Source organism: Verticillium alfalfae, genomic scaffold, assembly GCF_000150825.1.
Source record: "Verticillium alfalfae VaMs.102 supercont1.5 genomic scaffold, whole genome shotgun sequence".
Lineage (NCBI taxonomy): Eukaryota > Fungi > Ascomycota > Sordariomycetes > Glomerellales > Plectosphaerellaceae > Verticillium > Verticillium alfalfae.
Window position 1 is genome coordinate 599,540 of NW_003315034.1, and position 11,080 is coordinate 610,619.

The 11,080-nt window shown below is 56.8% G+C and overlaps 6 protein-coding genes across 6 annotated transcripts in view; 3 read left to right on the plus strand and 3 right to left on the minus strand.

Moving 5' to 3' along the window:
• Positions 1-166: 166 nt before the first annotated feature.
• Positions 167-487, plus strand: VDBG_04507 (predicted protein; the record flags this gene model as incomplete). Its single annotated transcript, XM_003004855.1, has 1 exon — positions 167-487. One exon carries the CDS (start codon positions 167-169, stop codon positions 485-487), a length of 321 nt encoding a protein of 106 aa, XP_003004901.1.
• A 740-nt stretch (positions 488-1,227) lies between these two features.
• Positions 1,228-2,219, minus strand: VDBG_04508 (cytosolic Cu/Zn superoxide dismutase; the record flags this gene model as incomplete). The annotated part of the gene is made up of 2 exons (XM_003004856.1): positions 1,228-2,076; positions 2,139-2,219. The coding sequence occupies 2 exons, from the start codon at positions 2,217-2,219 to the stop codon at positions 1,324-1,326; spliced, it is 834 nt and encodes a 277-aa protein (XP_003004902.1).
• Positions 2,220-3,291: 1,072 nt separating this feature from the next.
• On the plus strand, positions 3,292-3,865 carry VDBG_04509 (hypothetical protein; the record flags this gene model as incomplete). Its single annotated transcript, XM_003004857.1, has 1 exon — positions 3,292-3,865. The coding sequence occupies one exon, from the start codon at positions 3,397-3,399 to the stop codon at positions 3,826-3,828; it is 432 nt and encodes a 143-aa protein (XP_003004903.1).
• Positions 3,866-5,574: 1,709 nt separating this feature from the next.
• Positions 5,575-7,933, minus strand: VDBG_04510 (conserved hypothetical protein; the record flags this gene model as incomplete). The annotated part of the gene is made up of 2 exons (XM_003004858.1): positions 5,575-7,622; positions 7,693-7,933. The coding sequence occupies 2 exons, from the start codon at positions 7,931-7,933 to the stop codon at positions 5,575-5,577; spliced, it is 2,289 nt and encodes a 762-aa protein (XP_003004904.1).
• A 1,034-nt stretch (positions 7,934-8,967) lies between these two features.
• Positions 8,968-10,804, plus strand: VDBG_04511 (conserved hypothetical protein; the record flags this gene model as incomplete). Its single annotated transcript, XM_003004859.1, has 2 exons — positions 8,968-9,378; positions 9,464-10,804. The coding sequence occupies 2 exons, from the start codon at positions 8,968-8,970 to the stop codon at positions 10,802-10,804; spliced, it is 1,752 nt and encodes a 583-aa protein (XP_003004905.1).
• A 193-nt stretch (positions 10,805-10,997) lies between these two features.
• Positions 10,998-11,080, minus strand: part of VDBG_04512 (conserved hypothetical protein) — a gene marked incomplete at both ends in the record, with an annotated part of 1,799 nt that continues 1,716 nt past the window's right edge. The window contains one exon of the mRNA XM_003004860.1: positions 10,998-11,039. Coding sequence (XP_003004906.1) covers positions 10,998-11,039 — 42 coding nt within the window. The remainder of the gene's footprint in view (positions 11,040-11,080) is intronic.

Consider the following 11,080-nt stretch of genomic DNA (forward strand, 5'->3'; position numbering starts at 1 on the left):
CGGCCCAAAGACTGCGAATCATCTGCGGATCATAACACGTTGGCGGCTCCTCCACCTCCTTCTGCGCCGTTCCGCAATTGATCTCAAAGCCCACGTCCGGCAGCCTCGCAAACGTCCCCTTCCCCTCGTCCATGGCCCCGCCGCTGTCACCGATCGCGCCGCCGACATGACGACCACTCTCGCCAGAAAGCCAAAGCACAGGATGGGCAACGACCAGCACCTCCGCAGCAGCGCTGGCGTGGCGAGGTACAGGCTGGCGCTCAGCAGGACGGACGCCGCGGACAGGGCGACGGCGGACTACGCCCAGGGCCAGCGGGCCCAGGGGTCGCGCGAGACCGCGAGGCGGGCGCACCAGCCTGGCACGCGGGCGAGGTCGGCGAGGAGGCGGGTCAGCATGAAGGGCATATTGGGCGGGCGCCGAAGAAGGAGTTTGTCGTGGCATCGCGGCATGCGTCGAGCGTGCAGATGGTCAGGGTGCCAGGCATGACGGCTGCTGACGAGCCACGAGCGGGCCGGGTGAAGGAGCGGGCGGGGCAGCAAAGGGAGGGGCAAGTGAGAGAGCAAACCGGTTTGGACCTCGTGTCACGGCAGCAGGATAACGGTCTTGATCGAGGGTTCGGAGATGATGGTCGTACGAGGGCCATGAAGCTGAGGGCAGCCCTGTCGTTGGTTTATCATTCGGCGCCCGCATCTAGACACTGCAGTTTGTCACCGGGACCCCTTGTGACACATTGTGTGATGCTGTTTTCGTGAGAGGCTCCATGTGCTTGGCTGGATCCTAGGCCATGAGGATAGCATGGGTTCCTGCGCGGAAGGATCAGGCACAATCTGGCTGAGCGCCCCTGACCCAGATCACCATCTGGCGAAGACCTTCGGTTGGAAGGATATGGTTTGAGATCTCGAATTGTCGGTGCTCAGCCCAACGAGGCACCTTGGCAGCTTACTGTCATGTCCAATGGAACAAAGACACCAGCCAGCACTCATCTGCTGGACCTGTGGCTACGAGCATGAATTCGTGGCCATTGGCCTTGGGCTCAAAGGAAGCTCTTCTGAGTTCTGACAAGAATCCTGTACCTTGGCCTCGCTAACCCCAGTCATCATATTCGCGTGTCTTGTAGAGAAGTCGAATGCAGCCATCGTGACCATGCTTCCATTAATACTATGAACCGAGACTCCCCCCTTCATTATTATGCGCGCAAGGGCGCAATGGTATCAACCAGAAGAGCCTTTCTCGTAATGTAACACACACCAAAAAATGAACATAGAAGTGCGGGAGGGCGTCCTCCTGCAGAAGTCTCTCGCCCGGCAAGCCCCCCTCGGACGTCAACCACATTTCCTTCCCCAAAGCCCAACGTTTACAGGCCAAACACGGCAGCCATGACACCCAAGCCAAGAAGGCCAACGGGGACGGTGCTCATGATGGCGGCAGCAGTAGGCACGGGAACGAGGCTCTCGCTTTCGGTCGGCTCGGGCACGACACCCGTGGGCGCCGGGGCGCCGGGGACGCGGCTGGAAGTGCAATTGTCGCCATGTCCGGGCTTGGGGGGCTGCGGCAGAATCCTCCAGCCTTGAGCTCAAAGTTGGCGCACGTGATGCGCGTGAGGTTGCTGCTGAAGTGAAGGACGAAGCTGCGGGTTGCCGAAGAAGGGAGCCCTGGCCCTCGATAAGAGACGAGTAAGGGTCGACGTAGGGGCCTCGAAAGGGTCGTCGGATGACTCGACGAAGCCGTGCTTTTCCGGAAAGATCACCGACCTCGCAAGTCTCGGGGGCCTCGGGGTTGCAGGGAATGGCCTGGCCGCGCTTGTAAGGGTCAAGATGAGCGCGAGTCGAGGTGCAGTTGCCGTCGGTGGCCGGAGAGTCGTGGATGTGGTAGGCAAAGGGGCCACCTTCCTTGGGCAGGTTCGAGAAAGTGACCTTGAATTCGACACCGACGCCGTCGGGAGCCGAGATGGCCGTGATGGAGCCCTTGACGTTGCCCTCAATGTCGACGCCGGCGAAGAAAGGGTCCTCGGGAAGGACGGCCTCGTAGACGACACCGGGCGGGTTGCCCTCAACGATGGGGGCGTCACCAAGCTCCTGCCATTGTGTCAGTAACGATGGTACCATATCCATAGCCCTGGGCCAAGGGAAACACATACACCAGTGACAGGTTCCTCCTGAGCGGCAACGCGACCGATGGCCGCGGCCATGATAATCGACAGAACCGACTGAGTACGCATTTTGTACGATGAGAAGTTAGACACGGGAAGGGAGTGTGACAGTTGTTTTCAAGGTGACGACGATTCGGTCGTGGTAGTATGGAGATGAGGAGAGCACCAAACGATTGGGGGGGGAGGGTAAACGACTTGTAGATGTAGGTGGGCAAAGCTAGGAGAACAACCGAAGGGTGATCTTGTAAAACAGAGGATTGCTCCTTCCTAATGTACCAGTAGTGCCAATAAATGAAATCTCTCAGACCAGACCGGGGGGGGGGGGGATCAAGGCGGAGTGGGATGTGCGGGAGTGATTGACGTTCGGTTGAGATGAGGAGGTGTATTCAAAGTGGAGTGGGGGGAAACATTTGTCGATCTTATACCGCAGGCAGAACGGGCCAAGCCACGACAAAGATGACGGGTGCTTTGTTCATCATGTGTGCCAGATGTAACCCGATGGAGCATTTGAGTGCGCCTTGAGCCTTGTACAAGCCGGAGTGCCGTGAAGGGGGCTTAAGCCTGTCTCGTCAAAGTGGCGGGCGAGAAGGACGAGGGGAGGAGGCCAAGGCTACCTGGACCACAGACCACAGAGCCAAGGAGCGTGAAGGCACACGATCCCATATGCACGGTAACAGACTACTTTGTTAGTGGATGAGCCAAAAAAGAAGGAGGCTGAGCGTCAGCACGGCAGCCCGGCAGCAACAGAGGCAGAGTGAACCCCCATCACACTGCTCGGCGCGTACCACTTTGACATGTCGCCTCTGATTCGAGACATTTGCAAAGACATCTAAGCCTCTGGGCTACACATCTACACCCAGAGACCTCACCCTTCCGAAGTCCCTTCACTTGCCCAAGTGCTTTTCCAAAACCAATAGAGTCTGGTAATTCCTGTGGTCCTGCAAAGGGGTGTAGCAATGCAGCTAGAGGGAGGCAGGCATCCATGCAACTGTCCATCCATCAGGAAGCCGCCCATGTGCCGTCAGACAAGAGGTCGCCTGGCTCCGTCCGAACTAGCGGCAGACCAAGGGAGATCTAAGTTCGTGGGGAGTCCCCTGCGTCGGAGCCCCAGCCGTGTACACACTTGCGTCGCTTGCTGAGCGTGGCAATCGAAGCACCCTCACCTCAAAGATTTGAGCGACCGTGCGGGCAACCAAGTTCGCCTGCATACGTGCACGGCGCACAGAAGCCAACCTGAAGCTACAACATGGGACAAACTAACCAAGCCAACCAAGGCGACGCCATCGCGACCAGTGGTTTCATTGGGCCCAACGCGGGGCATGCGTATGCTCTCACTGGGCTCTTGCTACCCTGTTTTGACGAGGTCGAACCTCCTGCAAGTCAATCGACCATGTCACGCCCATCGACAAACTGCCTGCCCACACCAGGAAAGATGATAGGGAAGAAGAGACAGGTCCGTCTCGCAGGGGCACGTCTTGACGACCGCCCTTTGGAAGGGGTGCAGGACGGTTGGGGGCCACAGGTCTCAGAAACCCGTTGTATGTCGTGGCACGTAGCAGCTTCAATCTGCAGATGCTGGGTTTCCGAGCCGCGTGCGTTGCAGACGAAACAAATAAATCCATATTTGCTGACGGGAGCCCAGCGACGAAGGAACCAAGCAGCTTCGGGGGAAGGATGATTGGCCGGGTGCGAGTGCCCAGGCCGCCATCCCCCCCTGTCCATCTTGTGGTCGTCTTGGTTGGTTTGTTTGTTGGAGGAGTCCTGCAGTCCTGTAGTCCTGCGCCTCCTCCTCCCCAACCCAACCTCTCTTGCCCCCCCTGCCGATGACGCCGCTGGCGGTTCGGCATGCAAGGGGCTCTTGGTTCCGGAGTGGCCAATGGTCGCCAGCGTGGCCTTGGAGCATCGAGGTCAACAGCACAGCGGGACGAAATGGCCAGGTTGTTGCAGTTGATGTTGGGTAGGCCTGTGACTAACATCGGATTGTGCTGCTGATGCCGTTGGCCGCTGTGCGACGTGATGATGCGTCTCGGAAGCTCTGCCATGGATGGGTCTCGTGGGCACAGGCCGCCGGCTGAAGAGATGGACAACGGACACCGGACGAGTGAGTTATTCGGCATACCGGATGTGATGCATCTCAAGGTTGGCGGAGTCAGTCTCGCTCTGCGCTGAGCGCACGTTCCGCTCTCCGAACGAGTGCGTGGGTATGCAACGTAGAGCCCGTTAGAACAGATGACGCGGAAATCGTCGGATGGCCGGTGTTCCAGTATCCGGTCAAGCACGTCAATGATGGTGCCAGCACGCCAGCACCACCTGTCAATATCTGTGCGGGTTAGTGGCAATAGAGCAAAGTCAGGGGCTGATGCTGGTGGTCAGAAGGATGAAGGAAGGAGATGATGATGGACATGGTGATGTTCAGTCTGGGCACATTTTCGCCATGTTTCAGTGCGCATCTTGTCCCGCCCTCATTGGATGCCCCAAAAAGTCAGCCCCATGCACGCCACCCAACATTAGCCGTCGGCCCCCAACAATGCACTGGGTTGCAGAGGAAGCTGCAACCACAGGGGGCAACCATTGCTCCTGCCATTGCCAGTCCACTCCCGTCGCGCCTGCTGCCGCCGATACCGCGTCTGGTCATGTTTGCCATCGTCAGAATGACAGCTACAATCATGTTCGAATGGGCACCTGCATTTAGCCTGCTACAGCATGCACATCCAACAACCCGCAATTTGAGGACGTCTTCATATCTACCTAGCTAGGTGCCTACCTGGGTACCTAAGGTACCTAATGGTAAGGTGCCTTACGAGAGGCAGGCCAACACCCATTACTCTCGTCACCCAACTTCGAAATCACATCTCCCGACAGCCTCTCGGCACGCCTGCCGGGGCGTCGTGTGCCAGCGTCTCACCTTCTCGTCCGTGTGCCCCACGCGATTGTCAATCTGTCCGGGGCGCTTGACGTCCGCCAGCTCACCTGAACCTCAACCTACAGATAAGGTTGTTGTTTCGCTGATCCCTCTTGGGCGTTTCACGATCGACCACGACGTCTGTGCCCGAATCGAGAGCAAGACTCGACAGCCATATACTACGACCACATGGCACCTCTGCTCTGCCCTACACCCGCTTCTGGCCTGCGGCCCGGCTGCGTCGGCCATGGCCCAACTCCGACAGTCTGGCGCCTCCGTTTCGTGAAGGACCCTTACCGTCGTCCCGGACGCGTCGCCCACGGCACGGCTGGGCCGGTGATCGCGCTGGGTAGGCCTCTCTGACGTGAACGGGCCGAGGACTCTCGGTAGGACTGCTGTGGCGCGACATCGGCTATCCATCGCGAGACATTGTTATTTGCTGTTGACGCTGCTTTCTCGCATTCTCGCACGGCAGAGCGGCTTCTGAGACCAAACGTCGAACAAACTGTGAACATGAGCTAGCTAGTACAGGTAGCTGTCTGCCCCGTACACGTCGAGCACTCGCACTACCTTCATGTCACCCCTCGAAAGTCGGTAACAAGGCACCGATTTATCCGGGGCCCATGACCCTGGATGCAGGACATCGCGGCAGTGTAGCCCGTTTTCAAAGTTTGCTGGTTCTTGACGGAGTTGAATGTTGCCCAAGTGTTGGCTCGCAGGAGTACCAATCCCAGGCCCTGCTCGCCTTGCACCATCACCGGTATGAGTCCCCTCGAATGCAGTTGTCGCTTTGATCGGGACGTTGATCGAAAACCCACTTTGGGGGTCATCCGTGTGGCGCCGGAACATAGTGTTGAATGGACCCCGTGTCTGGAGAAACATACGATCATCAAGTCGAAGCAGGATCACCAGTAGAACCTGCGGATTCATGCCTGTGACGGACACGACTTCTGTAATCGACCGGCATGCTACCTCCCCACGGAGAAAACGATGCCAAGACCAGTATTCGACCCGGACGGCCTTGACTAATACAAGCATGAACGCCGCTAGACCCCAGCAGAAGACGCTGATGTTGAAAGGATCTACACCTTCTATCCTTTCGCCGATACTGAATCCGAAGGCCAACCCGCCGATCACGAGGGTAGCCGCAATACCCAAGAAACTCCAGGCGTATTGCTTGTACGGTACAACGATGGAGTTTTCGTCAACAACCCAGGTGTTATACTCATCTTGGGCCATTTCAAAAATCTTTCTGCGCTTCTCGTTGCTCCAGTTTGACATGTCGTCTACGGCCGAGGAATCGTCCTCCAATGTCTGCGATACCGCCAGACGCTCGCGGATTCGCGCCCTGCGGTTCCACTCCGATTGCATTAGCTGGTTGACGTCGACGTGTTTCAATAGCACATTTCGGTCGATCATGGAAATATGGTTGACCCGGGAGATATAGTTGCAGTCTTGTCTCATCCGAGGCTTCGATATGTTGACGCATATTTTATAGAGGCTTGGGAGGCGCAGGCGATGAGTATAATACGTCACAAAGTTATTATCAAGCCCTTTTGAGGAAATGCTGCACATGGTGACAAGCTGGTCCAGTCTGACAGTGAATGCGCCGGAAACCATCGAATACGGGATCAAGACAGCAACTATACTCTCCAAGGAAAACAGCTCCCTCCGACTGGACCCTTGAATACGTGAACAAGGCTCAATGTTCATGCTGCATTCTATAGTGACGGGGGAACGAGATCCCACCCTCGCGAGAGGGCGTGGCTGCTCTGCCGCCTCACTGCACTTTCGGTAGACCATAGCAGCAATGTGTCGCGTTAATCTGTCCAAGCCGGCATGGCTCCCTGTTCCGATTTCGCCATCGTAGCCTTTGAAAAGGACCATGACTTCTTTCGTAATGGAACAGTCGTACATTTCCAGTGTTTTTCTCAAATCAGTAGGGGAGCTGATCTGTAGCGAGTTGGGAAGATTCAGAGCAGCCTCCCTGAAGAGATGAACCACATGGCGTTGAAGACTGTCGATTTCGTACCCTAACCAATCCCAACAAGCCAAGGGTATGAGATCGCTGCAGAACTGAGCAATCAAGGATTCCTTCTGCAGCTCAGGGGCAGGGAGATGCAGGTGTCGGTTCATCTGCTTGAGTCTGGCTGCCAGCCTGGCCACCAGAGCAATCAGAATTGGCTTCATGCGGTAGTCGTCAGCGGGCTCTGGTAACACATCGATCAGGGTTGTCGTGAGGTAGTCGATCGCGTCGGTGAAGTACTCGTTGTAGGGTTCGCAACCTGGCGCAAAAGAAGCATCGTGGTGATGAATCTGGGCTTGCAAGCGCGCGAGGCGATTTTTCAATGTATTTCCCTCGCGTTTCTGATTCGTGGGCGGCTCGTCACCACGGTCCATCGCAGTGTCGTTGAAAAGGTCAGGACCCTCGGTATTCGTGCCCAAGCTGAGCTGACACAAGTCGACGAAGAGGAGGATATGTTCGCGCAGAACGCCGAAGAAGACCAGAGCCTTGGAACCCTCGCACTCTACTTTTGCTCCGCCATTCGAGCCCTGGTGCACGACGCCGCCTGTACACGTTGTCGGGCGCTACGAGCCTATTGACCTCGTCTAGCACTAGAACTTGTGCGTCTCCATCACTTGCAGGTGCCTCTTGATCCTGCTGCGTAGGCGGTCCGTATTGTGAGGTCGTAGAACCAAGGCACACGGCTTTAGCCGACTCCAGTACTTGCTGCCACAGGACCCAGTCCGCGTCTGTACGTATTGATGGGCGAGGGGAGCCTGGACCATAGGCATCCTGGCATTGACCGTTTGAATCTTCACTATGGATGATAGGGTCTGCGCCCTTGAGAGCTGGCGGGTCATTGGCCGGCGCTGCCATGATGTTTTGCAGGTCGATGGTCGATGGCTCACGGGCTGCGAGCCTGGGGCCTGTGCAGAGCACATAGGCGACAAGTCTTTAGAATAGGAGCAGACACGGCCAGGCTGCGTTGACAACGCAAGTTGCAGCCTGGCGCCTTATATGGTCAACAGAACTCAGCTCGCAACATGCCAGCCTTGTTCAGACGCATCCTGCCGTCGGTCTTAGCTGCATGGTATGGATCAATGTGACGCGCTGGATAAGGAGAACAGTTCCAATCAGATGATGTGGTGAGGCCACCATGTTATGGTATCCTAGACGTTGCAGCTGAGTGCGGCCGTGGCTGTGAGCCGACGTGCCTAGGTACACCTGAGGTACCTCCCTAGATACCATAAGGCATGGTAAGCAAGGTAGAGATCAGTACCACAGGAGGTCGGGCGCCAGAACCGGGCTGTGCTTTTCTCAAGCGCACCCCAAACTCCATGCAGCAGGCGAACGAAAAGGTCTGCGATGTTGCGCGGTCGAGGATGCCCCTCCGTCATGGCAGTCCAAGGAAGCTCTTCGCTACGTCGGATGCGTCTCGGATTCGGGACCATTTGTACATTTGTAAATGCCAAGTCGTATTTCGCGGGGAAAGCGAGAGCGCGCACCCAGGTGGGTGGGTAAGATTACCAACCATCAGTGACCAGGTTGAAAAGGGGGCAGAGCAAGTAGGTCCCTTATTTGCGTTTAGATGTATTGAATGCTACAGAACGCATGTGCCCGCCGAAGCACGAATCGGGGGGTGCTACTGTGGGCGGAACACACGGCACTTTCCAGGGCGCTGATAGCGCTCATGAGCCCCCGCTCATCACTTGCCTCAAGGGTCTTTGGCTACCTACCTACTGAAGGTTGTTCGTTCCTTCCCTTCCAGATGACACGGACGGGACATTCACGTCGTAATTTTAAACCTCGCTTCTCTTCCCTCCATTTTCCCTTTTCACCATTCATCCCACTCTTGGCTCTGCTGCTCAACATCCTCCTTGCTTCGTCTTCTCGATAGACCACTTTGAGCGATGGGCGCGGCAACTTGGGTCTCGTTGCTGCTGCTCCTGCAACCCTCCACCTCGAGAGCGGCAGGGGCAGGCTACGCGCCCTACGCCGACAACTCGCTGCTCTACGACTGGGGCGTGTATGGTGCCTATCCCCAGGTGCACTACGAGTCGCTCGGGGCGTCGTCGCCCTGGCCCAACGTCCTCCGTTCAGACCCCAAATGCGATGACGGCTTGCTCTTCATGGCGCCCCGCGGCCGGTCAGTGCAGACGCCGGGGCCCATGATCCTCGACCAGCAGGGAAACCTCGTGTGGATGAACACGGAATGGGGGCAGGCCATGGACGTCAAGGTGCAATCGTACCAAGGGGAAGACTACATTACCTTTTGGCATGGGACCGACAACGGCACCTTCGGCATGGGCTACTACTTGATGGTGAGATGCGAAATCCCAATCCCTCGTTCGAGCAGGAGGACATGAGGGGACCAGAAGAGTGAACAAAGGGTCTAATGCTCACCAGCTCGATTCCTCCTATGAGGTGTTCAAGAAAATTGTGCCGGTCGGTGACTTCACTGGCGACCTCCACGAGTTCCGCATCACAGACCACGGCACGGCTCTCATGACCATCTACGAGAAGAGACGTGGGGATCTTTCCGCCTACGACATTGCTGACGGCTGGCTCATTGACAGCCTCTTCCAAGAGGTCGACATCGCCACGGGTGAGCTGCTCTTCCAGTGGCGAGCTTCAGATCACTTCGCCGTCGCCGCGAGCCGCGCCCCCATCGGCAAGTTCGGCCGCAAGGAGCCCACGGCATTTGACTTTTTCCACATCAACAGCATCGACCAGGACGCCATGGGCAATTACCTAGTGTCGTCACGCTACATGTGTGCCGTTGTCTGTATCGATGCTAGGAACGGTCAGGTGCTATGGCAGCTTGGTGGAGCAGCCAACAATTTCACGGATCTCTCGGATGGCGCGGCCACCTCCTTCTCGTGGCAGCACCACGCCTCTTGGGTTGACGAAAGTACCATTTCCGTCTTCGATAACGGTGCTTACGATAGACTCCGCACGAGTAAGCATAGCAGCGGTCTCGTAATCGCCCTCGACATCGCCACTCAGACGGCCGAGTTGAAGCAGAGTTACGTGTCACCCCAGAAGTTCTCTGTTGGTTCGCAGGGTTCCGTTCAGACACTGCGAAAGTCTGGCAATGTCCTCGTCGGCTGGGGTCACACGCCTGCCTTCACCGAGTTCTCGTCTGCAGGAAAAGCGCTATGCGACGTACACATCGGCGCCGTGCACCTAGCGCGACTCGGCTGGTGCAAGAACTATCGGACCTTCAAGTACCCCTGGGTTGGCAAGCCGAAGACGCGGCCGACTGTTGTCGTGAAGCCCAAGGAGGGGGCATTATATGTCAGCTGGAACGGTGCCACACAGGTCGATCAATGGCGCCTCCAGAGCAGCACAGAACCAGGCGGAAAGCGCTTCGCTGATCACGAGGTGATTACGAAGGAGAGCTTCGAGACGAAATTCGAGATTCCCAAGGAAGCCGCGGAGTATGTGCGCGTCGCTGCCATGGATCTGGATGGTACAATTTTCGCAACGTCGATGCCCATATCGAGATATTTCGCGACGGAGATTCCTCTGATGAAGGCTCCGTCACGGGGATCGTCAATCTCCATATCATTTGTCGTCGAATTTTCCATCCTCGCCCTCCTCGCCATTGTGGGCACCTGGTACTTCAGATCTGTCGTACGGCAGCGTCTAACGCATGGCGTCGACTGGGTACAGAGACACCGCCGAGCCATGGCGTATGGAGAGGAGACCAAGTATGAGGCCCTACCTTTACAGGACCAGCGGTGATACATTGACATCGGCACAACTTCTTGTACATTTTTAAGTCCACGGAACTTTCATTGAGACCTTGGAAGGACATTCATTTTTGCATCGTCGTCAGCAGCAAGGACGGACACTCACTATCTAGCATTTCTTCATCATCAACCTCAGCATAGACACTAGCGATCATTTTTAATTCATCATTTCGATATTCATACTTCTACTCCTCCTCACCCTCCAGGACTATCTCGTGCCCGGTCCCCTCATACACCCACAGCGCGAGACGGAACATAAGACAGCGAA